Source organism: Salvia miltiorrhiza, chromosome 7 (assembly GCF_028751815.1).
Source record: "Salvia miltiorrhiza cultivar Shanhuang (shh) chromosome 7, IMPLAD_Smil_shh, whole genome shotgun sequence".
Lineage (NCBI taxonomy): Eukaryota > Viridiplantae > Streptophyta > Magnoliopsida > Lamiales > Lamiaceae > Salvia > Salvia miltiorrhiza.
The window spans coordinates 149,980-176,539 of NC_080393.1; the positions used below are offsets into that span (position 1 = coordinate 149,980).

Consider the following 26,560-nt stretch of genomic DNA (forward strand, 5'->3'; position numbering starts at 1 on the left):
TTCAAATTCTGTGGAGTCCGAGATGACCTGTCATAAGTAATATGAAAATATAGTCGTGTAAACCATGGGTGCATATAATATGAATAATATATCTATATATTCAAAATCATCCATCAGCATTTAAATATAAGAAGAAGACAAGAGCAACAAATTAATTTTTCTGGTGATAATTAAGGATATGGTGCGATTAGGTTTGACCATGGCGATGGAGCATCTTTCCACATGTAGCAGCGATCAAGCGTCTGATCTTCGCATGAAACGACATCGTTTCCTGCAATTTTCCCTCCAAATCCAGGGCAAAATTGAGTTGTCTTTCCATTTTTTGCTATAGCTTCTTCCCTATAGGCCGGATTCTCTTTTCTTGGATGTTCGTAAAAAGGCACACGTTTCCACCAAAGTCGAACAGCCTAATGGTAATATACAAAAGGAAAACAAGTAAACCTCACATTAATTCAACTAGCTATATCTATTTTTAATTACAATTATAATAGAATAAGTCAAAATGTAAAGATAACACTCTCTCCGTCCCACCTTACTTGATCTACTTATTTTCAGCACAATTATTAAAAAAAGTAAAATAAGATTATATTGTAAAGTATATGGACCCATATCTATTATAATAAAAATTTATTACTAAAAAATAAACAGAACGACCCAAAAAAAGAAACTAGGCCAAGTGAAGTGGAACTGATGGAGTATATAAAAGACGACTTACATTCCAATAGGTAATAATTGTGATCTTATGTGGTTGCAACCAGAAGAATGCTTCAAGATCCTCTCGTGTAGTAGAGGAGATTTCGACTTTCTTGGCCTTCAACGAAGCTACAAGATTATTATTACCGAAGTTGGGATGTTGAACAGACATATACGCATATAAATCCTCCTCCGGCTCACTCATTTTAAGCTTCCAATGTCCGAGCATATCCTTCAAAACTTAGAGTAATCGTCAATAAAAGTAAATTAATTTACATATAAACAAGATTAATCTTGTTATCAATCGAGATACCTAAAATATGTTATTAATTAGAAGAGAAGTAGTGGCAATTGACTAACCGAGAAAGGGCTAATGTATTCACATTTTGGGACTAAGTCGGAGGTTGGGTTGAACACAAACGTTACACTTTCACCCCAAGGTGTATTAGAACCCTGATCATAATATTAAAATAAATATGACAAAAATAGTTTTAAAATTGTTGCTATAATAATAAAGTTTATATATGTATGCTAGTTGGAAAAATTACCTCAATAAGGCATCTCTTGAAAATCCTTTTCGAGCCTTGGATATCATAGCAGTAGTATATATTCACGGGACTGCATCGATATCCTACGCTTGCAGGTGTTGTCAAAAGAAATCTGCCAAAATATATATTTTCTATAATCACATACTACTATAATAAAGATTAATGCAATTTAAATTAATTAATTATATATAGTATAATATACACAACAATCCAAAAACATGCTATAACGCTACAAATTGCAGGCAAAAAACAGCCACATAATGAGTCGAAATTGGGTCCCAACTCCCCAGCATGGCTGGCTTATTCCGAAATTGAATCACAAAATCTTATGGGAATATTTAGCTCTCTGACAATAGGGATGGCAAGTCGAATTTGGATAGAATCTTGTCAGGTTTATATTATATTCATTTTTTTTTAATTTAGATTTAGATCTGATTGAAATTTATTGAATCTAAAAATAAATTATATTTCATTTCATAAACACCATAATAATTGTTTGAAATTTATACAATTATTTAGAAATGAGTTTATTACACTAAATCCGGTAAAAGAAATTACAGTTATATATTTATCGTGTGAATATATAATATTAACATGCATGCATTATAGAATACAGCTAAAAAAAATCAAACATTACACTGGTCCGTTTGTCTTGGCGGCACGACGAGCCTCGTCGGCGGAGAGGAAGGCAGGGGGCGCGTAGGGCGGGCGGTCGAGGTCGAGGAGCGCGTAACGGGTGGTGAACCGGAAGGAGTTGCGGGCGGGGTGGCGGCGCTCGTGGTTGACGGTGCCTTCATAGAGTGCGATGACGTTTCCGGCGTCGGTGCTCGAAGAGGAAAGAAGGCGGCGGAGGAGGCGGAGGCCGAGGAGGAGAGATAATATGGTGGAAGTGAGAGTTGTGTAGACGAAGTAGCAAATGATATACAAAGGAGTCATGTTCATTTGAGTGGAGCTACTATTGCATATTGCTTGCTCATCATCATCTCAGCTCCTACTTATAATATATGAAGTGCAATTTACAATGTGAAGTTGTAAAAAAATGGAATTGTATGAAGAAAAAAAAATTATTCAAAAATCAATTGCGTGTAGATATAGATATGTTATCACTTATATAGGAAGTTGTTATGATTATACAAATCAAATTGATTGTCTAGCTATATAAAATAAGTTGTTCATGAATTCACCATGTAACATTACGAATTTGCCGTGAAAATTGATAAACTTAAAAAAAGCTATGATTTCAGTAAAAGATCTTCACAATTTAAATGATGAAAATAATTTCTATTAAGTATATTGGTCCTTGACACATCATATCATAAACACATATTCTTAATATATTCATAGACACATAAACATATTTGAACTTAATTTAGTATCTATCAAAGATAATTATATGGATAAAAAAATTATATGTATCATTAAAAAATAAAAAAGTTGTCATATTTAGAAAGCAACAATAATTTTGAACAAATTCAAACATGTATGAATTTCTTTATCTCTTATAACTTTTCATTCATTTGATGATAAAGTAAATATTGAAAATTAAAATTAACCACTAAATAATTGATCACTGCCATTTTTTTTATTAACCACTAAATAATTGATCACTAACATATTTTTAGAATTTTTTATTCACTTTCAACTTCACTCATTTTCAACCAACCACTAAATAATTGATCACTACCATTTTTAAAAAAAATTAATTGCTCGTCATTAGTTCTGTTGACTGATTAAGACGGTGTTTGGTTTAGCTTATAAGATCTTTAAAGTTTATTATTAATAAAAAATGAAAAACCTAAAATTAGTGATATACTTAAATGAAAATTAAAAATAAAATCCTGTCTCCTCACTCATTTTTCATTGGGCCTCTTCTCTCCGTCTTGCTCAAACTGAAATCCTCACTCACGGCCCAAACTAACCGGGTCGGATATTTGCCCATTTCTCGTTCGGCCCTACCCGATAATTCTACACATATTGATACCCGGTTCACGGACCGGCCAGTTAGAAATCCGGCCAAAACCTCTTCTTCCGGCTCAACAAAGAAACTTGTTTCAATTCATTCAAGCATTTTATCGAACACTTAATCGAAGAAATTACACAGCACAGAAAAGGAGAAGAGAAAAATGGGCGACGAAGATGATTTTGTTTTCTACGGCACACCGATTGGCCGAGAAGAAGAATTCACCAGTCGCAAGAAGAAGGCGGTGGCGGAGGCTTCCGGTCAGCTCAGAACCGCTCTTCCTCCGTGGAAACAAGAGGTTAAGACTATTAGCTGATATATCCCTAAAATTTCTGAAATTGAATTGTTGTGCGTCTTTTTGTAACAGTTAGAATTTCTGAGGCTTCGAGTTTTTGTGGAGAAAGGTTGATAATCATAGCTGTTGTTGTATTCTTAAGTGCATTAGCTCAATTACTTGGTAACGAACTAATACCTGCAATTTTTTATAGACGATGTTTAAATTGAGTGGCTGCAAGGATTTGTTAAATGTGACCGTGGTTTTCACAGAAAGAAGATTGCTTTTCGTTTTATTTTCTGAGTTGCTGTTATTGGGATTCCCCTTTAGATTAGCTCTAATTTGTTTGCGTTGGGAACTTGCCAGGTGACAGATGAAGAGGGGCGGAGGAGGTTTCATGGAGCATTTACTGGTGGATATTCTGCTGGTTACTACAACACTGTTGGCTCCAAAGAAGGTGTTGTACTGTTCAGTCTATCTCGATTGAGTTGTGTGGCTGTGTGTTTTATATGTGAGTAGACACTAGAAATGTATATTTATTGCTGCTGGAACTTGCAGGATGGACTCCACAATCATTTACGTCATCTCGGAAGAGTAGGGCTGAAGTCACTAAGCAGAGCATTTTTAACTTCCTGGATGAGGATGAGAAAGCTGTATGCCCTGTCATTGTGTTTTGCCTTGCCTCTATAATAAGAAATACGGAGTATACTCTTCCATTTTGCGAGCCTAGCTCGATGTTGCTTTATTGAAGAATGATAATAGGACAATATTGAGTTTGATGTTTAGTAATTGTGGGCCATTTGCTGTCTCCATTTTACCTTTGAATGGTTCCAATTTTTGATTCAATGTTCTAGGATTTGGAAGGTCGCTCCTTAGGGTCATCCATGCAGTTTGACACATTTGGGTTTACAGCAGCTGAACTTGCTCGAAAAGAGGCTGATAAGGACCAACAACAAAGGTTCTCCTCTTAGATACATATTTTTGAATTCCTGTAAATTTAATTTATGTAGATTTTTTTCATGTTTTCAAATAATTGTCTGATCTGTGGACAATTTAATTGATCTTGTGGTGTGAGTTTCTAAATATGGTAGATGGGCATAGCAGCAGATTCTTAGGATCTGGTCTACTTTCTCATGCTCTCTTGTTAGATACTATGTGATGTAGTAGATTATTGATTAGTTAACTGAGTCATCTTTGATGCAAATCTGTAATTAGCATGTTTAACTGATTTGCACCTTTACTCAACCAGCTTATGTTGCTTAAGATGGGGATACAGAAGTGTTGTGTATATTGTCTTGATGGGAGATAATTGGCTGTTATGCATTTTGTCTTCCTTCCAAAAAGAGTCCCATCTAGCATTATTTATTAGCCTGTGCCTCTACATAATCTACTTACCTCAGTCCTTTATTTGGCTTAGTCAATTCAATTTCTGAATTTAAGACTCATGTCTTTATCTTTTTTCTTTCAATTACTTATTTAGGCCTTCAGCAATTCCTGGACCTGTTCCTGATGAACTAGTAGTTCCGGCAACAGAATCTATAGGTCCGTGCCAGATATGTATTCTTGCTACATGTTGTTTCATCTCTTTGAATTATCGTCCTTCTTTGGATTAGGTGTCAAACTGTTGATAAAGATGGGATGGCGGCCAGGACGGTCCATAAAGGATTCTAATAGGAATTCACTTGATGGTAGGCTTCTTAGAGAACTTGTTGAACTACTCTTTCTTTTGATCTTATAACATTGATATTTTGTCTGTGATTTTTAATAAATTATCTGATGATTTATGTAACTGGAAATGTTTTAATCCTCCAACTAAAATGGTGCGACGGAGTGCTGTATGACCACTTTACCCTATTTGGGGATGCATATGTGAGTTTTTTCTTGATTGATAAAGTTGAAGTTGCTGATCTTGACTGAAAAATGAGGCTATAAGATATGGCGTTCATCTGATACTTCTTAAAATTGTATGTTTTTAGCTGTTATGAAGCTTGTTGTAAAGATTTCATAATGAACATAAAGAACTAAGTAAAAACAAGAAACAAAATTGGCCCCTCTTTTGGGTGTTGCATCATCACATGAATAGTAATGGATCCTTCTGTGACTAAATTTGTTTATGGTTTGATCGTGAGACTTGAAGTCAATTGATGATTGGTAATGATAATTGTATTGGTTTAAGTTTCATCCTGCTATTTCTTGTACTTTGTGATGATGTTTCAGACACCACTAATTCTAATTAAATGTTTGGCAGTTATGGCTGAGAAGATATATATGTTATGTGTTGTTTATTCTGGTCTCAACATATCATACTAATATCAAGAAATTAACAAACTAGCTAGTCCAGTGTTTAGTAGAATATCTCTTTGGGCAGAGCTACATGGCAAGTTGGCAAATGAATCTTTTCTGTTCTTGTTGTCTTGTTCCAGATCTTATCTTCACAGAAGATCTCTTGTATAAGAATGTCATGTGCGCTGCTTAAACCATTCAGTGGTCTTTTATTAACCTTGTTTATCATATTCATGAAGTTGCTCGTAGACAAGCTAGGAAAGCTTTTCTGGCACTCTCAAGTGATGCAGGATCGGAGACTGCACGCTCTAAGCTTATTGAAGAGGACACTGGAAATGATCCAGATTTGCCAGCCAATGATGATGACCGGTTCTATAAAACTGTGCCGGTTAGATTTTATAACTGTTTACCTAACTACAATAAGTTGATTCTGTGGTGGCCATTTTCTGGATATATGTTCACTCTGAGTCTCGATCGTCTTTTGCAGGCATATGTAGTCGACCCCAAGCAAGATTTGCATGGTTTAGGCTATGATCCTTTCAAGCAAGCTCCAGAGTTTAGGGGTATGTCACTTTCTGTATTTAGATGACTAATTCTATATATAAATAAATTCCTTAGAAATTTTACATCGTACATTCTTTTCTTTTAGAAAAGAAAAGACAGAGAATGTCTGGAAAGGGAAATATGGAACCTTATAGGTCACTTACTGCAAAAGGTGAGCTTTACTCGTGTTTATCTGTACAGTTTGGCAATAGGATATTCTAATTTTTTGGCATAGCTATTCTAATTTTATTGATTATATATATTCAGGAAAGATTGCCCCAGGTTTTGGCATTGGAGCTCTTGAAGACTTAGATGCTGAAGACGAAGATATATATGACACTGGTAGTGATTTTTTCACTAGTTTTTGTTGCATATTAACTGATTCATGCCGCTTGTCCGCTTAGCTTGGCGACTTGGTCATAGAAGCATGGCTTCATTTGGGTTGAGTTTTCAGTCTCTTCCTCTCCTAACACTATGATTTGGGTCATAGAAGCGGAAATTGACAGATATTGTGGTGAAATCGTAGATAAAGGTAGAAAGACGGGGAAGGATGAAATAAAAGGAGAAAGCAGAAACTGACATCAACTTACCCTCTTTTCTTGTTATAGTCAAGTCCTTTTACAAGTTTGCAACTGCTTGACAGCATTGTTTACTCTTCTCTCTTATGAAGTTATTATATCTTCTCATAGATACTCTTTTAACAGGTATTGACGTTCAAGATACTTATGTGCAAGAAATAGAAGAGCCTTCAGTAGCAAAGGTGGATACTTTGCGGATATTAGATAAAAAGAAAGACGATGTTCTGCCTGGGTTTAAAGCTGCGTCAAAATCGGAGCACCAACTACAGAGGTATTTATCTGTGCAACCTTCTTCTGCCTTTGAAGCTTCTGTATAAGTAACCATTTTGAGGTTCCTTGGGTTACATCTTCTCTAAGTGCCACCACCCTCCCGAATTGATTGCTTGTATTTCTTTCTTTGAAGTCAGAGGTCAATATTGCCCCCTAACCCCCAAGCCTCATTTAAATTTTAGTATCATGTCACTCTTTCTAAATGACATCCTCATTTACAATTTTTTTAGCTTTGTTTTGCATTTCTTCATAAATACGTATCTTTCTATTTTAGCTTGTTCATTTAAGTAGTAAGGCATCTTCACTTGTGTCGGATATTCGCAGATTCAATCCTCCCTCAATTCCAGAGGATTTTGTTCCCCATCATAAGTTTCCTGCTTCTGCTGATAATGACGGCAAGAGCACTGAAATCCCTCCCACTGAGGTCCCTCCGCCAGAAGATAACAATCTTAAGGTCTTGATTGAAGGGGTGGCAACTTTAGTCGCGCGCTGCGGAAAATTGTTTGAGGATCTCTCCAAGGAGAAGAATCAGTCTAATCCACTATTTGCCTTCCTTAGTGGAGGAAATGGTTCTGATTATTATGCAAGGAAGCTTTGGGAGGAGCGCCAAAAACGTGGTGAACAAAACAAACTGTGGGAAGAGAAGAAGTCGGATAATTCAGAAAAGCTGACTGCTGAAAGACGTGGAGCAATTCTAGGAGAAAGAGCACTCGAGAGAAATTCAAGAGATTCAAGCTCTATGGTTGCTTCTGCTGCTTCTGTAAATGTTCAAATTAAACTTTCAGATACATTCACCAAACCTGCACCTGCGGTGAGTACCTCTATATGATCTGGTTATCTCTGCTAACCGGGATACTGATACTTTTTTTTTGGGTTCTTCTTGTATTTCTAATAGAATGAGCAAGCAGATGTCAGAAAACCTTTCCAATACGACCCTGCGAAGCAGATAAGATTTGAACAATTCTTGAAGGAGAAATTTGAAGGAGGTCTGCGAACTAAAGACTCTGGTGGTTCCAGTGATATGTCTGAAGCTGCTCGTGCTCGTGAAAGATTAGAATTTGATGAAGCTGCAAGTGCAGTGCAGAAAGCAAATTTAGGTAATGAAAGGCAGGCTAGCAGTCAGTTGCTTAAGGACCTGTCGGCTGTTTCAGGATTACAGTTCACTGCTGGTGGAGTAGAGGTATGTATATACTAACGAAGATTTCGTTGCAGGTATTATGTGAAGTAAAATACATGCTGACCATAATGTATCCTGAACATGAATGATTATGCAGAAACAGGTAGCTTCGATGGAAGATGAATTGATAGCAAAAGCAATGTATCCGAAGCGGGAAGAGTTTCAGTGGCGACCAGCTCCTATCTTATGCAAGCGTTTCGATTTGATTGATCCTTACATGGGCAAGGTATTCCATTTACATGTCATTCTTTCTGTTTTTTCTTGTACCTGATATTACACTTGGGACTTCTATGCTACCGATTTATTGCTTTTCTGACCGGCTGTGGCATTTAAAGACCATTACTATATACCTATCCGAACGTGCAGCCTCCTCCTGCTCCGCGTGTGAAGAGCAAAATGGACTCTTTGATTTTCATGCCGGATTCCATCAGAGCTGCAGATGTGAACGAACATGTTCCTGCAGAGCGGAGATCATCAGCACACAACGGAAAGAAAGAAAAAGAAACAATAGAGAAGGAAGCTGAGATTGAGGTGGAAGTCGAAAATGTTGAGAGGCCCGTTGATCTCTACAAAGTACTTCCGTCATCTCTGTATATATTGTAACTTCTACTAGTGTTATTGCTACTTGGGTTGCCTATCAATGCTCGTTGTTTTTGCAGGCCATTTTTTCTGATGATTCAGACGATGAAGAAGAAAAAAGCACATCCGATCAAGTGGAGGATACAGAAAAGAAGATCGAAGCTGCAAATACGACACTTAATCGTTTGATGGCTGGGGACTTCTTAGAAACACTGGGGAAAGAACTAGGTTTATTGGTCCCTCCTGAGATGCCACCACCAGAAAATAAAGCTGGCAAAAGAGTTGCTACCGATGCAGATGAGAGAAACGAGAGCCCTCTTTCGGCTAAAGTGGTTACGCCAGCTGATCAAAAGGCAGGCCAAAGTTCCACAAATGGATTAAGCACACATCACTCAGATGGTAGTAAATTTGCAGATAACAAAGAAAATAAATCCGGCAAGGCCCGTGGAGAAGATGCGCCTCCGAGCAGTGGCAAAGCTCGGAACTGGAGTAGTAGTAGTTCTTCAGAAGACGAGAGGAGCAGAAAACACTCAAGGAGCCGGAGGCTTAAGAGCAAGAGAAGCAGGAGTTCAGATACTGACTCATCAGATGACTCTGATGTTCGAGAACGACGTCACTCCAGGTCGAGGAGAGACGACAAGGAAACCTCCAGGGGAAAGAGCAGCAGCAGCAGAAGGCACTCAAAGCACGGTAAACACAAAAGGAAGGACTCTCCCAGCCGATCACATCGAAGCTCTGAGCACGAAAGACACAAAAGAAAGAAGAAACATTAGGAAGACTGAGGTATATATACTCCTTAATTGGATCAGCACCACATCAAACTAGGCTCTCTGCATTCTTTTAGATTCTGGAGTTGGATTTACTCCTCAGTGAGTCATGTTCTAGATCTCAACCGGGTTTCGCCTGATGCGTAAGCTCGATTTTTGTGCTTTGCTGGTATAGTTAAAGCCTCCCTTCTCTCTGCCTATGATCTGCATCGTGTTATTTGTGAGAAGATGTAGCATTTGAATATAGATAGCAGATGTGATGCATTATAGAGATGAATGATTTGAGTCCATGAATATTGCTTATATGGTTTGGTTGATCAGTTGCATATATATATGGACAAAGAGAAGTTGCAGCATATGCCGTTTTGAATACTGCTTCTCGCATTTCAAGAACAGTGAATATGGGATTTGTTGAACTTGCTTCAGTAGCAATGTACATAGTTTTTTATTGCTTAATACTAAAAAAATTAATAAGACGGACCATATTTTTGTAAGTTCTTATACTTTACATTATAATCACAATTTCACTACTTAAATTGCAATCAAATAATAATGCTTACTTATGACTTACAACTGCAATTTATAGTGGAGATAGTGAGAATTAAAAATAAATATATTATAGTGGAGATAGTGAGAATTAAAAATAAATATATTTCTAAAAAATAAATGATCCGTTTAGAATCGGGGGATTTGAACCCGACGTGAATCGAACACGCAACCTTCTGATCTGGAGTCAGACGCGCTACCATTGCGCCACGGATCCTGTTGTTTGATTATGGTCTGATTAACATATATATTAGTGAGTTACAAATTTACCCAAAGGTCATGATATTTACTTTCCTCGAAAAAAAAAGGTAAGATTATAAGGTGTAATTTAAAAACATGCATTATTTTTCTTTTTGTCCGTCCCATAACTAATTCTTCCACTAAACATCATAATTAATGTGGGACCATTTCTCCACTTATATTATATTTTACAGGATTTTTTAAAACTCGTACGGTCTCAAACTATGCATGTTTTTTATGGCACAGAAAATATAGTAGTCTCCTAAGTATCCATAATAATGCATCAAAATAAATTATCACACAAACACTTATTACAACATTAAAAAACCCTAGAATTGAACTTTAGAATAAACCACATAAATCTTATATTCAAGCACAGCATAATTTGTGGGCACATCAAAAGAGTAACTGCTAGTGATAGCGTAGCCACGAGCCAGCCGGAAAAGGCCCGTGCCTCCGATCACCGGCAGCTCACGCGCCGCCAGCTGGAACTCGTTCCTCCCGGCGATGCTCACCGTGCTCCCATTGTACTTCCCCGACGTGAAGACGAAGTTGAAGTTGACCGCGACGGCGCTCACCTTCAAGTCGGCCGACGTGGTGAGCCCCTGCACTCTGCCCACGGCCGCCGACTTGATATCCCTCCCCGCCGTCACGAGGTCGTCCACGACGCGGACGGCGCCGAACCCCGTGGGGGAGGTGGCGGTGATGGAGGCGTTCGCGACGGTGAACACCGTCGCGCTGGGGCCGCCGGCGCGGAAATCGTGCACGTAGACATGAAGCCTCGCAACTTTTTCGACGCCTAGATTTCTTGCGTTTGCATTTGGTGTGGAAATGAATAAGTAGAAAATTATGAAGAAAATAGTTCTACTTAGCTTCTCCATTCTTGAGATTTTTTTTTTGGGAATGTTTATTTTGAAATTATGGAACTTTTGGTGTGATTAATATATAATATTTATAGGGAGGGATTTAGCTAGGAAGAGTGCGTAATAGATAACGTGTGCTATGGCAATTTGACGAAAAAAACAAACAATTAAATTAGATAGAAGTTAGTTTTAAGAACACATGTACAAAGATATACTAGCTAGCTCAACTTACTGCATTGTGAAGAAACAAATTATTTAGCTAATTATAAGTTGCTTATTATCGGTATTCTTGGAAATATACGCTTCTACTGCATCACAAAATACTAATTAAACCCTAAATCTTAATTAAATAAAAGGTCAATCGACCTTTTTTTTAAGTTATAATAGTACTATTTATTAAAATTAATTTTCCATGACTTGTTCCGTTTTGTAGGACGCCGCCGAGTAGGTGAAGAATTTAGAATCACTCTTGTCAAAGAAATTAATTATAGTGGTTTCCGCTTCAAAAAAACAAAAAACAAAAAAAAAACTATAATGGTTGCTTCAAATTAAAAGATGTTTGCAAATAAATATTCCAAAAAGGTTTTTACAATTTTGATATTGGATTGTCATTATTGTATATATTTAAAAGTATTATTCAACATAAAAATTAATTTTTACAATTCATTTAGTAAAGATCAGCGGGACAAATTAATTTCTAAGTTCATAGATGATTTTTTTTTTTTTTTTTTTTTTGAGGGATCTAAGTTTTAGAATTGGAACCGCGTTTATCTTTAAAGTTTAAATAATATGGGACCCATTTTCTTCAAAGTCGTCCAAGAAATGCAGAAATATTAGGTGCATTTTAAAATAATTAACATACTTTAACATACTTACATCGTGGGAAAACCTTTTTGGAATAGTTTTTGGAAACATGTTTTTGAAGTAACCACTAAAGTTTCTTTGACAACATCTCTCTAAAATCTTCTTCACCTGCTCCGGCGGCGTCCTGCAAAATTGAAGAAAATAAAAACACTAGTAAACGACTAATTAATTGCTAATAATACCTATAATTACCTCATGATCATATTAATATATATCTACTTTTCATAACTCTTACTGCAATATTGTTTGTTATTCGTTATTTCATTAATATATATGTATGTGTATACGTTGTTGCATTGATCGAGTAATTTGAATTCGAATCTTAACCCGTTTTCTAAAAAATAACTCGTGAAAGTGACATGCAAAAGACTCTTATGGAGTAATTAATTGTGAGTTTTAAAATGATATAAAATTGAAAACTATACATATAAATTATTGAGGGTCCTGATATATCAACCACCGATCGTACAAATAAGACCTCAAAAGCAATAATTAATAATGACACAAATAAATTAGTACTCGTGGTCAATTTATTCTAATGATAATGAATACGAAATATATACTTGAAAATTGATATAAATAAGTATCGTCACAAATAATTGAGTAGCAAAACATCACACTCTATGTCTCTATCAAATTACATTCAGATAAAAAATAGAGCATCAACTCTCCCAAAAATAATATGATCAACTTAATTATCACTATGCATCATAAACATACACGTAAATTATTTTAAAATATAAAAATGATCGTGTCACACCAGACACATTATTTAGAGAATACAATTTTCTCTTCCAAAAAAAGAAAAGAAAAGAAAAAAGACCACAACATTAACATCTGAGATTGCTGCCTGGATCAACCTGAAGTTGGTTGCAATAATCGGTATAATAGCCTACACGAGCATTGACGGTGGCGGCGTTCGCGCCGTCGCATTCGAGCTGGCCGTTAATGGCGCGAATCGTGGCCCCAAAACCTTGGCCGGAAATAATGAGGTTGTGGCAGTTGTTCATCCAATACCATAGGGCAGTCCTAAAGGAGATGACTCGGTCCGTCGCCACGGTCTCGGGGCTGTTGATGCCGTCAAACCCGATGCTGTCGCCGGCCGGGCCGTAGTTGAAGTTCCACGATAGTTGGATCGGACCTCGCCCGTAGTAACCCTTGCTAGGGTTGCACGGGTATTGTGTGTTCGTCTCGTCGCAATAGTCTTTAGATGCCCCGTCGATCTCTTCGATGTAACACATGTCTGTAGATGTTACAATTTAATAAGACATTATTAATGAGACGGAGAGAGTAATATTTTTTTTTTAAGTATAGTATGTAATATATCGTACTTACTAAACTTGATTATGTTTTTATATTTCATGTCACTAATACAAGAGTCATGTATTTACTATAAAAATAAAATTAATTATCATATAATCAGCCCTAAATAAAATTACTAACATAGAATTGAAATTAACCAAAAGCAATTACAAAACCCTAATTATGAAACAATCATCTACGGTCAACTAAAAACTGAATACTATTATTATAAGCCCAAATTCGCAACTGTGAAATGAAATGCCTCAATGGGCCTAATGGGCTTAATATCGGTTTTTAGCCCATGATTTCACTATGGGTAATTTTAAATATAACCCACAAATCTCTCACTATAGCCCTTTTATTTAAAACATAATTAAAATATTAGTAAATATACCATACTACCCTTATAACCTCCAAATAAAATAACTTGTTTAATATAATTAGAATATATCTACAAATTGGTACCGATGGAAATCATGGAATGTATGGTATTGGGGAATATATCTACAAATTCTGGAAATCATGGAATATAATTAGAATATATCTACAAATTCCATGATTTAAGTGTAGGAATCTGTCCCTTCGGGGACATCCGATAAAAAAAAAAAGTGTAGGCATATAATTGGAATATAATTAGAATATAATTAGAATATATGGAAATCATGGAATTTGGGAATATATATATCTACAAATTAGTACCATCAATTTTATATCGTACATTTAAGTGTAGGCTGCGGCCTACACCAATTTTGTATATGTCAAGGTGTATTTCTGGTCCATAATGTACGATATAAAATTGATGGTATTACTGCATCAAAACAAGAATTATGAAAATGAAAACAAACAAAAAAGAGAAAATAAAACACTAAAAAAGAAATCGATGGTCCCAGACTAAACATACAAACAAATTGAAAGCCACAAAAACGACTGAAATAGGTCCATCCATTCATAAATACAAAAAAGTAGGTACCTAAATATTAATGTATTACGTATACGTGTCTACTATCAATTCTTTGTCGTAATCTTACATAATTTTTAGAATGGTAGTATTAGTTACATATTTTACACGTGATCATGCATATTAAATAGTACTCCCTAGCTCCGTCCCAAACGAAATGTCCTGTTTTCCTTTTTGGGCTGTTCCAAACGAAATGTCTTGTTTCCTTTTTTGGCAATACACTCTCTCTATACTTAATATTTAAATAATTTCCACCAACTCACTTTATCTACTTTATACACATTTCTTAATCTTCGCGTGCCGAAAAAAAATATAGTAGAATATTTCGTTTGGGACGGAGGAGTACAAGATAAGATGCTATGGTAAATTTACATATAATTTTGATTATGTCATACAAAGGAATACCATCTAATCTACTCACTCAACTGAATGAGCACTTATAAACTTCATATATATAAATACTATTTTAATATTTATATTTTTCTCTTTTATTATATGTTGGATCACATGTATGACTGACCCACTCACTCTCACACAATGTAACCACTAATTAATCAAATCAATATCACAAAATCATTGGATGCAAATTATGATAAATTATGAACACTAGTAAAGCAAAATATATAAAAACTTACGTCCAGTTTCATGCGTGACATGGGCGAAGAACGCCGCGATCTCGCGCTTGGAGTCGTCGGTGGTCCCCACCGTGCCGAAGTTCGGGTACGAGCCGAGCGCGTCGAGGAACGCGGCGCGGGTGTAGAACCCCTTCCCGGCGCAGCTGCCGGCGGCCTGATCGGCGATGCCGTCGAAGAACGCGTCGGTCACGACATCCGCCACGGAGACGCCGTTGCTGGGCGGCGCGGCGGAGCACGGCCCCGACTGGCAGCCCTGGCCGCAGTAGTCGTCGCCGGTGCCGCAGTATCCCCACCGGCTGCAGCACAGGTTTTCCGCGCAGCCGCAGTTTTGGCCGGAGACTTGCGTCGCCGCCGCGAGAAATATCGCTGAGAGCGCTAGAGAGAGAAGAGATCTTCTTTGAACGGAGGAGAGAGCCATTTTTTTGGAGGGGTTTGAGTTTTTTAATTAGTGAGGGAGAAGAGTTGGATATTTATAGCGAAAGTGGGCGAGTTTGAAATGGGGAAAAGGCGGGCCCCAGCTTTTGTGTGGATAGTTGAAGAATTTATAAGTGGACGACTTCTGACTTCGTCAAGAATGGGCCTTCCATGAAAGTGGCGATCTCGGCCCGGCCCGGCCCGGATTTTAGCCCATCAATCATGTATTTATTGGCCCGATGAAATTTTAATTGGGCCGACTTAGCCCGAAAGAATTGCAGGTCGTTTGAAAACTCTAGTGATGTTAAAATCATGTCTAAAGCCGAAATAAGGTCAAAGTTGATTTATCTTTTAACATTTAATCCTAATTATAATCATCATAAGTCATTGTTGACATTAATATCTTATTTAAATTTTGACTAAATGGCACCTATGACCGTGTCTAAATTATATCCGTATTAATCTTCGAGAAGGTGTATCTTTTCTTCTTCTTTTTTAATGAGGAAATTCAAGATTGACACATTGTAAAGTAGTATTGATTACATGCATAATCTCACTATTAGTAGGGATTAAACCATTAAAAGAATGTCAATGATAATGATTGATCGTAACGAACTAAATGGAGACTTGCTCAAATGATCAAATCTAGAAAGCACACAATTGACTTTTCCCGAATTGGCAATGCTTGCCTCGAGTCATATCCCACGGCATTGTTTTATTTTTCTTTATTTATTATATAGTTTCGAAATATAGAATGTATCTGTATGATCTATTAATATAAGAAAGTGTTTTTAGATATTTCATATGTTACATATGAAGCTAGAATCAGAGAAAATTTAATGCAACTATAATATCAGTTTATTGATTACAATATATAGAATCGTTTTTACATGTACTTAGCCCATATTCTTATGTTACCATAGCCACTATTTTACAGTAATCTTAAAACATTTTCTAGAACAAAGTTTTTACTTTGTCCCCAAAGTTTAAATTTTGACGTCAAACCTCTAGAATCATTGACAATATCAATTCGTTGACTATCACAAACCATCCACGACTTCGGTGCGTTAGCGAACACCAAAAAAGATTTCTAACATGTTTAATTTTTTTTAGTTGGCATATTTAATATTCTTCTTCTAGTAATAATAATGATGATTTTCAAGGGGAGGTACCAAAATGCAGACTTCCCCACTTATTTGTTATCGTTAGTAGTGCTGTCTTTGTCAAGTTGCAAATACTAGTATATTTTAAGAGATTAAATAGTAAAATATATCTTAATATTGTATAATTATTTTAATTCTGTTCTGAATTATATTACTTTGACCAATTGTATATTGAATTATGAGAAACTATACAAATTTATTTCAAAAAAAATTGAGTATATAAAATCTTTCTTGACAGTCACAACTTGGCCACTCATGCATTTGTATGATGCATTAATTTGAAAAACCTGCACAAAAAGAAATGGTTCTACAAAAAAGTTGATCAAGATACACCTTTAAATCATTGCTTCTTGAACTTCACTTGCTGATTTCTCGAGCTCTGATTCTTGCAAGTGGCCTTTATTTTGAAGGCTCTCTACCTGCTTGCGCAAGTCAAGAACTTCCTGGCTCAGAAGCTCGTTCGTCTTCCTCAATCCATCCAAGATGCTTTTCGTCGAAGACAGCATCGGTGTTGCAGACATTAGAAGGCTGTGTTTTCTGGGCATAAGCTTCTGCTCAGTAGCAGCAGAGTCGAACCATCTATTCGAGCTCAACGTATCCTTGTTTAGTTTAGCAAAACACGAATCACAAACACGACACGATTTGCTAGGATCCGGTGCAAGTGCTGCCCCTATTGCTCTTCTTGAACTGCAACCATGGCAGTGCACAGCTCCACAGTTGTAGCAGTTATGCCGCTTTCTCGTGAAGCCGAAAGCCAGCCTGCAAGCTGAGCAATGGGACTGCTCAGCACCATTAACCATTCTATGAAGACAAACAGCTACACAGTAATTTGGACCACAAGCAATAGACTTCACTCTTTTATCCTTCAACGCTTCAACCAGAGTCGGTGCATTCCTGTCATCGGTGTCTCCGTGGCCCAAACTCCCATTCCATCCCTTGCCCCATGTATAGACCTCATTCTTCGATGTCAGCACAGCCACGTGAAACCGGCCACAAGAAATTTCGTTAACAAATTCTCCACAAAGCTTACCATCCACAAAGCGAGGTAGCTTCCCATCGGAACAAGGATTCCCAAGCTGACCATAAACTGGAGACCCCATTGTGAGAACACGGCCAGCTGTAGTAAGACCAACTGTCAAAATTTGCCCGCAGGCAATTCTGTGAAGATCGTGATCAATAGCCCGAGAAACACAGGAAGGCACCAGTCGAGGTTTCATGTCGCCGTGTCCGAGCTGGTATCGATCATTATCACCCCACGTGAACAATACACCACGCGAAACAGTTTCATTGGACTGTCTTTCAAGAATCTCAACTACGGCTGCTGTATGCCACACTCCACATGCTACTGCTACTGTCCTCAACCCTGATAGAGACTCCACCATTCTCGGATAAACGACATCTTCCCGGTTTCCATGGCCTAAAACACCGAATGTTCCATCACCGGAGGTGAATAGCTGCCCTGTTGTAGTTATCAAAGCAGTGTGCCAGGGACCGGAAGTAACCTCTGCAACTTGAAGTCCCTGCAGAGAGCCCAAGACTCTCTTTGGCATCCATTGACTGAGATTAGTGTCACGAGCCACGAGTCCAGCACTATGCGTGCCGTTACCCCACATGTAGAGTTCACCATCCACTGTAACAGCACAAGTGTGGAACTCACCACAAGCAACATAACCTACCCTGACAGAAGATAGAGATTCTAGAAGCCGGAGCTGAGTAACTTCTGCGTTAAACGCATCTCCACTCGATTCATGACCCCATGTAAATACTTGACCTTGCTTGGTCAAGAGCGCAGCATGCCTGACCCCGCAGGCTATATGATGCGCATCCAAAACGACATCACATTGCAATGGCACAGGAAGGAGTGCATTAGCTTCCTCCGGCCTCATCTTAATACCCCCGTCGTGTACAGCCTTACCCCATGTATACACAACCTCTAACGCAGCATCAAAATTATCTCGAGTAGAAGCACATTTGGAAGTGCTATTAGGTACATTTTTAGATTGAAGAGTGTTTGAGGCTGATCCTTTTGCTCCAAAATTGGTTTGGACTGGAGTTACAGGATTACAATCACTCGATCCATCAATTTTGAAGCGTTCGTCCTGCCCAGATGATATCGAATTGCCACCACCATTATAGCCAACTGCAATGCTCATTTGAGGTAATTCATGTTTTATATCTCCAGAAAACAAACTAGTTAAAAAGAGCAAATTGTTATTGAAAATTACTCCATATTACTCAAAACCTCTTGAACATGACATAAGCTCAATCAAGATTCAAGCACAAACTTGAGGCTCAAAGTTGCCAGCTAAACAAATATGGGAAATGAAAAATCACAGCACTGCAGTAAGTTCACTCTATTGAACAGCTGGGAAAATTTGTAAAAAAAATCCTTGGATGCACACAACAAAATACTCAAATTTAAAAAATACCCCAAAAATCTAAACATTTGACAGGCTTTACTTGCAAAAGATCATGTATTTTCTTGTAATGAAGTGTATATTCAAGTCAAATCCAAATCCAAACAACACAATTCACTTTCATATTCCTTTACTTTTTTCTGTTATTAGACCTTAGAAAAAATCACACAAAATATCTGCTCAAAATCCCATTGTATACAACTTGGATATTTCTATCAGTTTATGGATAAACCTTGCATACAGATTCAAATTGTGAAATGAGGTTAAGAAATTACAAACCTCGGGGGTTAGCCACAGAAACACGCTCCAGAATGTCACTGCGGAAACGAAATAATCAACAAACAAGCAGTTCAAATCTAAAGCTGCATTTATAAATAAATTAGTCGAGATTTAACAGACTCTTACTTGAGAATTCTTTCACTGAAGCTAGAGATTCGAGAAGATTCGATGGTGCTGATGCTAGGGCTCCTAGAGGACTGGCTACAGAGCTGCAAATACTGCTGTCTCTTGAGCACGGCCGCCACCAACCTCTCCCAATTGTCCCGAGACGACGACAGCGGTAACGGCATCTCTCTTTCACCTTTATTCCGCGGTAGATTTTTGTCAGATTTGACATCATTATCTTTATTAACATGGAATTAAAAGTGCAAAACGCTGAAATTTCTTGGATATTGCTGCCAAAGCTCAGCTGGAAAAAAGGAGGAAACGCAGCGAAATTGTTTATATATTTTTCCTTTAAAGTTGTCATCTTTCTGACTTTTTCCACTCACCTAAATTCCGCGAAATTTAAAATTGCAAGGGAAAGAGAATAGCCATTTCATCAAACTCTCCCCAAATATTTGCCTTTCTTTAGCAGAATGTACTAAACAAAATGAGGTCTTCTTAGTCCCTGTCCCATTAACTTCTGAGCTCTTTCTCCTTTGGTAGGGACACGGACACCATGGAATTTTTCTCCACTTCTATTGTTTCCTCTTCATTTTCCTTGTATAGTAAAATCAAAGTGTGCCCCCTCGAAATTTCATGCAATGAAGATGAAGATTTAAGAGAGAGAGAGAAAGCAGCTCTGTTACAAGGAAAATAGGAGCCCGAGCATCTGAGAGATTCGTGCGATTTCAGTGAAGAAATTCTCAAGTAACTCAAATGAATTTATGAGCACAAATGAATTTTCAAATACTATTCAATTGTGACTTCTGATTCGATAATATTTCGACTTTTTCAGTGATATTTTGGATTAAATTTCTGCAGCTACTCTGAATACCGAATTTTCCCAAAGGTTTGTCTGCTCTTTTACCTCATCATCTCATCACTATTCTTGTTTCCGTATGAAATAATGATACGATCCGTATCAATGGCGAAGCTTTTCGAGCAAGCTCAAACTCCAGAAATCGAGAGAGAAGAGAGAGATTTGATAACTATCAACCAAAAATATTCATTTCATAAAGAGTAAGCTTAGAGATTACAATATTTATACCTAATAATAAAAACTTAATGGGCTAATGGGCTGGGTGTATCAAATAAAGTGTCTACTTTGATTGGTAGTTAAATAGATAGTAAAAAATAATATAACTCATTTTGCGGCATACTTTGTTGTATCCAACAATTTTGAACTTGTTTAATCATATGTATTGTCAATTGTCTAATCCTCAATATGTTCAATCATATCTATTATCAATTTAGACATTAATCACTCTATCACTACACTAATACACACTCATTTGGTATTTTTATATTACAGAATGATGTTCTGTCTCCTATTCATACTGTGAAATTTTATCTTGTGTTTCTTAATTCTTGTTAGTCATTATATTGATTTATTGGTAGACTTTATTGATTTATTCGATATTCTCATTTCTTGTGAAATATGACATTCTCACTTATTCTCAACCATAGTAGTATATGATATTTATATAACTCTAAATGATAAATTTTAAATTAACTTCAAATAGATTGAATTGAATAATTGAATATTTCAAGCTCTACAGAAATTGAGCTGCAAAATTTAAAGAAAATGCATAAGTAGTAGTTACAAAGAGTGATTACTGATATTTCCCTTTAACCCCACACAATGATCATTGGAAATTTAAGGTGAAAGATGGCGTGGTGGTCGTCCTCGTCGTCGTCTCGGGACAACTGGGAAAGGCTGGTGGCAGCAGTGCTGAAGAAAGAGCAGATTTGGGATCTGTGTCACCGAAACTCCTTCTCCACCATTGCTTCTGATTATAGCGATGGAATTCTTAGGTGATCGCAAGTTAACATAGATATATCATATACTTACACAGGAAGCCTCTGGTCTTTAGTAACATTCCTAACAGTATTTAGTTAATAATTCAGTTTCTCAAATAACAGTTCGAGACCTGTTTCCTCATTCCCATCTCCTCAACTTCCACTTACTAACGACTCTGTCGTTGAAGGTTAGTCTGTGATTTTATATATCTTGGTCGTCGTTTTAATTTGATGGATGGATGTGTAGAATAACTCTTGACAAAAAAAAACCATTGCAGATATGGAAAATGCTTCTAAAACTATGACACTTAAGAGATTTTTCCTAGACCAGCTACTTGTTGCAACAGACGATTTTAGCCACAGAAATGTCATTGGACATGGAAGACATAGTACAGTATATAAAGGTCGATTGGTAGATGGCTCTCTAGTGGCAGTTAAGAAACTATGGCAACGAGTAATCGGGATAGAACTAGAAATGGCAAGCCTTGTAAAGCATCGCAATATAATTAAACTTATTGGATTTTGCATTACGCAAAAGGAACAACTGCTCGTTTATCCTTATATGGCGAATGGAAGTGTGGCATCATGCTTAAGAGGTAAGCTCAATCAACTGATATTCGTATTCATTATGTCTTATACAATAATATCAGCTGAGCTTTTTTTGGTGGAAATTTCTTGATTTTTGTTAACTTACATGATGATTACAGAAAGATATGAGTGGCAGCCTCCACTTGAATGGCCAGTGAGAAAAACGATAGCACTAGGGGTTGCAAAGGGTCTCTCTTATTTGAATCAGGAATGCACCCGAGGTATCATTCATCGTGATGTTAAAGCTGCAAATATATTGTTGGACGAGAATTTTGAAGCATTCGTTGCTGACTTCACCTTGGCCAAATTCATGGACTGTGATGATGATGATGATGATGGTGTGGTAGGAACACTGAGTCATATAGCCCCCGAGTACCTCTCCACGGGTAAGTGTACAGAGAAAACTGATGTATTTAGTTATGGGGTCTTTCTTCTTGAGCTCATCACAGGGAAGCAAATTTCTCATCTTCCTCAGCTGGCCTGTATCGACAGCATGAAGTTATTGGATTTGGTAAGTCTTGCTTTTTGACTCATTCTAATAATCTCAATACTCTATTAATCTTGCTCCCCCATTAGTTATTTTGTAAGTGTTGGTCTATCCTCTTTTTGATCTCTTGAAACTACCACACGATCCTACAAAAAGACCAAGTGAAGAAAGAGCACAATATACACAAAGAATAAGAATCTGTTTGCTCATTGGCGGGACTTATAATTGTACAGGTAAGTGGATTATGGGAGAAAAAGTTTGAAGTGATGATTGATCCAGATCTCAATGGAAACTACGTGGAAGAAGAGGTGAAGAAGTTGATGCGAATGGCTCTCATCTGCACTCGGAGTGATCCAGATGCACGTCCCACGATGTTGGAATTCGTGAGGATGTTTGAAGATGGAGATGACATTGCTGAGAGGTGGGAAGAAGAAGCGAAACCAGCTCGTCTCGACTCCCATACACCAATTCTGGGAATTCATTGTTATCAAAGCTCTTTGGGTTGAAGAATCTGTAGTTTGTAGGAGTATGTTTGGAACTGCTGGAATTAATAAAAGTCCGTTGAAAATAGTACTTTCTCCGTATCTTGGCATATTTGCTTTCGGCATGGAGATTAAAAATAAGGCGTTACGAGTGTAAAGTGGGCAGACACCATTATTCTTTTCTCCCGAATTTTGAAAATTTCATTAGCTTGACAGTTCCAAGAGGTTAATCTATTGTAGAAGTATAATTATGTAATTGGAACGACATCATTTTGACTGTCATTATTTTCAGTAAAGAAAATTTAAATTCGATTCAATGATAAATGAGTTAAACTTAACTTGAAAACACTCAATTCAGTCCAGTTACCTCTGCCTATCAAGTAGCATGACATAAGTTTTTGCGAAATGTAATTTTTTTTAGTATTACACACTCAACACATATATTTATATTATATTTGGTTGAGTTCACATAGAATTAATTTTTTTGAGAGAATGGAGAATAATAAATAAATCAATAAATTATACGAACAAACCAAGATAACTTATGAACATACATATTTAACAAATATAAGAAAAATCTCGCCAACCTCAGGATACGAATTCAAGCCAAAATCTTGCTCATAGAAATTATTAATATTCTTTATTTTTTCATGTATTCTTCATTATCTAAATATTTAGCATTCTCGACGGAACTTTTCTCTACTCGTACATTCTATTAAATAATATGAACTCACAATCTATTATTGAAATAAAGCATCTACTACGATTATTTTATTTCTGGTTTTATACAACGCAAAAACTTGCGTGCGGGTGGCCGCATACCATGCGGTCACCCGCCTACTAAAAATCTATGTATATATATTTTGACAATCAATACACATAATTATGTGCCAGCGCAGCGGTAGTGTCTCACTTTTTAATCAAGATCACGATTTCAAAACTCATAACCCCCATTTTCGTGGTTTTGTGCTTTTTTTTTTGCGGTTTTTTGGGTTTTGTGCTTTTCTTCTTCTTCTTCTTCTTCTTCTTTTTTTTTTACGTTTTTGGGTTTTGAAATAATTATACATATCAATAATTATTTTTATACATATTAATAATTATTTTTTTTTACAATAATAATTATTTGATAAAATAACTAAATGTAATGTTTCTAAATAATTACATTTGTTCACGATAATTATTACTTTTATTTATGAGAATTTGTACTTTTAGTTATTTGATCAAATAATTATTTGTGTAAGCAAAAGTAATAATACTTTTAGGGTTTAGTATTCCCTATAGTATTCCGTATTTAGGTTTTAAAAATATTGAATGATGATTAATACTAATATTCACATAAGTATACATTTATGCATGGAAATGTATATCTTAGATAAAATAAAAGTAAATATTTCCATTTGAGTTTATTATTGAATGGTTAGGGTTTAGTATTCAGTGTTTAGGGTTTAGTATTCCCTATTTAGGGTTTAGTATTCAATGTTTACAAAATATTGAATAATGGTTAATACTTATATTCACATAAGTATACATTTAAGCATGAAAATGTATATCTTAGATAAAATAAAAGTAAATATTGCCATTTGGATTTATTATTGAATGGCTAGGTTTTATTATTGAATATGACTAGGGTTTAGTATTCAAGGTTTAGGGTTTAGTATTCCTCATTTAGGGTTTAGTATTCAGTGTTTAGGTTTAAAAAATATTGGATGATAGTTAATACTTATATTCACATAAGTATACATTTAAGCATGAAAATGTATATCTTAGATAAAATAAAAGTATACATTCAGTGTTTAGGTTTGAAACATTACATTTCTTCAGAATAATGTTTATGTTTATTCTTTTAGTTATTTGCTCAAGTAATAATCATTGTAAATAAAAGTATTTATTGATGTGAAAAAAAATAATGTTATGTTCACTCGCTTGTACTTTTATTTTTAACTATTTGGCCAGGTAATTATTATCGTAATAAAAAGTAATTATTATTACAATGAAATGTAACGTTTCTATATTATTACATTTGTTCACAATAATTGTTACTTTTATTCTTAAGAATTTATACTTTTAGTCATTTAATCAAATAATTATTATTGTATGAAAAAGTAATCATTGATATGTATAAAAGTAATATTATTTTTACTCATTAGAACTTGTAATTTTGTATATTTGATCAAGTAATCATTGTCGTAAGAAAAAGTAACTATTGATATGATGTAATGTAATGTTTCTAAAGTATTATATTTGTTCACGATAATTGTTACTTTTATTTATTATAATTTATACTTCTAGTTATTTGCTCAAATAAATAATTTTGTAAGTAAAAAGTAGTTATTGTTGTGAAGAAAAGTACACATTTGTGCAAACAAATGTATATCTTATGTTTCTATAAATATACTTTTTGTAAGTAAAAAGTAGTTATTGATGTGAAGAAAAATAATCTTATTTTCACTGGCTATAAATTTTATTCTTAGTTATTTGGTCAAGTAATTAGCAAAAGCAGGAGGAAAAAAAAAAGAACAAAAAATGAAGAAAAAAACGAAAAAACACAAAAATCGAAAAAAAAAGGAACAAAAATAAAAAGAACGAAAAAAGGAAAAAACGGAAATGCAAGAAAGAAACAGAAATCAATCTTATTTTCACTGGCTATAAATTTTATTCTTAGTTATTTGGTCAAGTAATTAGCAAAAATAGGAGGGAAAAAAAAAAAAGAACAAAAAATGAAGAAAAAAACGAAAAAACACAAAAATCGAAAAAAAAAAGGAACAAAAATAAAAAGAACGAAAAAAGGAAAAAACGGAAATGCAAGAAAGAAACAGAAATCCCAAAAAAAGGGGAAAGGGGTTTCGAACCCTGTCCCTTTGGAATAAGGGGCGCAGGCATTACCAGCGAACCAAACACTACTTTTAGTTTAATTTACTAAAATATTTTATATAGATGTTTGATCTGGGTCGGGGCCGCATAGCATGCGGGCGCCCGCACCCAAGTCTAACTCTTTATACAATTCAGTTTTTACAATTGCGTTCTTTATAATTATGTTTATGTTTTATTTTAATATGTCTGGCTAAGTTCTTTATCTGACTCTAGGGTTTGTAAATAGTTAATTAGATTCATGTGATTTATTTGTTAGTACCTATTTACCTTCCAGTTTATGATTCATAATCCTGGTGCTTGATTTCATGTGAATTATCTGATCAATAGTTTGCATGTGTAGCTATTTGGTTTGAGACCTAGCGGAGATAACTGTTTAGCGAATTCAGGAATGTATGATATGGTTTTAACTTTGAGACCTAGCGGAGATAGGTGGATCATAGAGAGCTATTGAGAATTAGTAGATTTTCTTGAGACCTAGCAGAGATAGATAATTTACTAATCTACGATTGTTGCTTCTCTAGTGAGAGTGATTGATTAATTAAGTGATCTCTCATCATAATTGAATTAAATTGGTTAATAGAATTAATAGATTTATTATGTGAATTTAGTTAATGAAATTACTATCCTAGGATCAGTTGTTTTTATAATTTGATTTTTTTTTCCGTGAATTTTATTTGTTGTTGATTGAGTTTAGTTTTAATTAAATCTTCTTCATATTTTGTTGCATGTCTATTGTTATAGTTTGTTTAGGGAATAACTAGGATTATTTCGGTTTTCAGTCCCTGAGGATACGATACTGGACTTGCTATTTATGCTATAATTACACCGTGTTAGT

The 26,560-nt window shown here is 35.8% G+C and overlaps 6 protein-coding genes and 1 non-coding gene across 8 annotated transcripts; 2 read left to right on the forward strand and 5 right to left on the reverse strand.

The window, feature by feature from the left end:
* Window positions 1-69: 69 nt before the first annotated feature.
* LOC130991223 (uncharacterized) lies at window positions 70-2,277 on the reverse strand. Its single transcript, XM_057915329.1, has 5 exons — window positions 1,879-2,277; window positions 1,242-1,353; window positions 1,054-1,146; window positions 716-925; window positions 70-407 (listed from the first exon to the last, which is right to left on the reverse strand). Exons 1-5 carry the CDS (start codon window positions 2,181-2,183, stop codon window positions 171-173), a joined length of 957 nt encoding a protein of 318 aa, XP_057771312.1. The 5' UTR covers window positions 2,184-2,277; the 3' UTR covers window positions 70-170.
* A 930-nt stretch (window positions 2,278-3,207) lies between these two features.
* On the forward strand, window positions 3,208-10,028 carry LOC130991224 (G patch domain-containing protein TGH). The gene is made up of 16 exons (XM_057915330.1): window positions 3,208-3,499; window positions 3,842-3,932; window positions 4,034-4,128; window positions 4,330-4,433; window positions 4,956-5,017; window positions 5,089-5,163; window positions 5,998-6,146; window positions 6,246-6,321; window positions 6,408-6,473; window positions 6,569-6,643; window positions 7,006-7,150; window positions 7,474-7,960; window positions 8,045-8,329; window positions 8,424-8,552; window positions 8,693-8,899; window positions 8,986-10,028. Exons 1-16 carry the CDS (start codon window positions 3,365-3,367, stop codon window positions 9,676-9,678), a joined length of 2,874 nt encoding a protein of 957 aa, XP_057771313.1. The 5' UTR covers window positions 3,208-3,364; the 3' UTR covers window positions 9,679-10,028.
* A 335-nt stretch (window positions 10,029-10,363) lies between these two features.
* On the reverse strand, window positions 10,364-10,435 carry TRNAW-CCA (transfer RNA tryptophan (anticodon CCA)). The gene has a single exon. It is a non-coding gene; the product is annotated as a tRNA-Trp (tRNA).
* A 290-nt stretch (window positions 10,436-10,725) lies between these two features.
* LOC130991225 (dirigent protein 21-like) lies at window positions 10,726-11,425 on the reverse strand. The gene has a single exon (XM_057915331.1). It carries the CDS (start codon window positions 11,337-11,339, stop codon window positions 10,788-10,790), a length of 552 nt encoding a protein of 183 aa, XP_057771314.1. The 5' UTR covers window positions 11,340-11,425; the 3' UTR covers window positions 10,726-10,787.
* Window positions 11,426-12,852: 1,427 nt separating this feature from the next.
* Window positions 12,853-15,594, reverse strand: LOC130991231 (endochitinase EP3). The gene is made up of 2 exons (XM_057915339.1): window positions 15,081-15,594; window positions 12,853-13,428 (listed from the first exon to the last, which is right to left on the reverse strand). Exons 1-2 carry the CDS (start codon window positions 15,496-15,498, stop codon window positions 13,016-13,018), a joined length of 831 nt encoding a protein of 276 aa, XP_057771322.1. The 5' UTR covers window positions 15,499-15,594; the 3' UTR covers window positions 12,853-13,015.
* A 1,242-nt stretch (window positions 15,595-16,836) lies between these two features.
* On the reverse strand, window positions 16,837-19,787 carry LOC130991229 (PH, RCC1 and FYVE domains-containing protein 1-like). The gene is made up of 3 exons (XM_057915335.1): window positions 19,480-19,787; window positions 19,354-19,391; window positions 16,837-18,797 (listed from the first exon to the last, which is right to left on the reverse strand). Exons 1-3 carry the CDS (start codon window positions 19,641-19,643, stop codon window positions 16,993-16,995), a joined length of 2,007 nt encoding a protein of 668 aa, XP_057771318.1. The 5' UTR covers window positions 19,644-19,787; the 3' UTR covers window positions 16,837-16,992.
* A 198-nt stretch (window positions 19,788-19,985) lies between these two features.
* LOC130991230 (BRASSINOSTEROID INSENSITIVE 1-associated receptor kinase 1-like) lies at window positions 19,986-23,187 on the forward strand. Of its 2 annotated transcripts, none has more exons than XM_057915338.1 (7): window positions 19,986-20,205; window positions 20,294-20,347; window positions 21,160-21,312; window positions 21,421-21,485; window positions 21,576-21,893; window positions 22,005-22,396; window positions 22,606-23,187. In XM_057915338.1, exons 3-7 carry the CDS (start codon window positions 21,167-21,169, stop codon window positions 22,876-22,878), a joined length of 1,194 nt encoding a protein of 397 aa, XP_057771321.1. In that variant the 5' UTR covers window positions 19,986-20,205; window positions 20,294-20,347; window positions 21,160-21,166; the 3' UTR covers window positions 22,879-23,187. The 2 variants fall into 2 exon arrangements, with proteins under 2 accessions (XP_057771321.1, XP_057771319.1); XM_057915336.1 differs by having other exon boundaries at window positions 19,989-20,205; window positions 21,406-21,485.
* Window positions 23,188-26,560: the final 3,373 nt, after the last annotated feature.

Excerpts from the sequence above, each read along its gene's own strand:
- LOC130991223 (XM_057915329.1), bottom strand. The coding sequence starts at position 2,183 with ATGAACATGACTCCTTTGTATATCATTTGCTACTTCGTCTACACAACT. Across the intron at positions 1,147-1,241 it reads TCAAGAGATGCCTTATTGAG|GGTTCTAATACACCTTGGGG; the intron begins GTAATTTTTCCA and ends TATTATGATCAG. Across the intron at positions 926-1,053 it reads AATACATTAGCCCTTTCTCG|GATATGCTCGGACATTGGAA; the intron begins GTTAGTCAATTG and ends TAAGTTTTGAAG.
- LOC130991231 (XM_057915339.1), bottom strand. The coding sequence starts at position 15,498 with ATGGCTCTCTCCTCCGTTCAAAGAAGATCTCTTCTCTCTCTAGCGCTC. Across the intron at positions 13,429-15,080 it reads TGTCACGCATGAAACTGGAC|ACATGTGTTACATCGAAGAG; the intron begins GTAAGTTTTTAT and ends TAACATCTACAG.
- LOC130991229 (XM_057915335.1), bottom strand. The coding sequence starts at position 19,643 with ATGCCGTTACCGCTGTCGTCGTCTCGGGACAATTGGGAGAGGTTGGTG. Across the intron at positions 19,392-19,479 it reads TTCAGTGAAAGAATTCTCAA|TGACATTCTGGAGCGTGTTT; the intron begins GTAAGAGTCTGT and ends TCGTTTCCGCAG. Across the intron at positions 18,798-19,353 it reads TTCTGTGGCTAACCCCCGAG|TTGGCTATAATGGTGGTGGC; the intron begins GTTTGTAATTTC and ends TGAGCATTGCAG.
- LOC130991230 (XM_057915336.1), top strand. The coding sequence starts at position 21,167 with ATGGCGTGGTGGTCGTCCTCGTCGTCGTCTCGGGACAACTGGGAAAGG. Across the intron at positions 21,313-21,405 it reads TATAGCGATGGAATTCTTAG|TTTCTCAAATAACAGTTCGA; the intron begins GTGATCGCAAGT and ends TTAATAATTCAG. Across the intron at positions 21,894-22,004 it reads TGTGGCATCATGCTTAAGAG|AAAGATATGAGTGGCAGCCT; the intron begins GTAAGCTCAATC and ends TGATGATTACAG.
- LOC130991224 (XM_057915330.1), top strand. The coding sequence starts at position 3,365 with ATGGGCGACGAAGATGATTTTGTTTTCTACGGCACACCGATTGGCCGA. Across the intron at positions 4,129-4,329 it reads TGGATGAGGATGAGAAAGCT|GATTTGGAAGGTCGCTCCTT; the intron begins GTATGCCCTGTC and ends TCAATGTTCTAG. Across the intron at positions 7,961-8,044 it reads TCACCAAACCTGCACCTGCG|AATGAGCAAGCAGATGTCAG; the intron begins GTGAGTACCTCT and ends TATTTCTAATAG.
- LOC130991225 (XM_057915331.1), bottom strand. The coding sequence starts at position 11,339 with ATGGAGAAGCTAAGTAGAACTATTTTCTTCATAATTTTCTACTTATTC.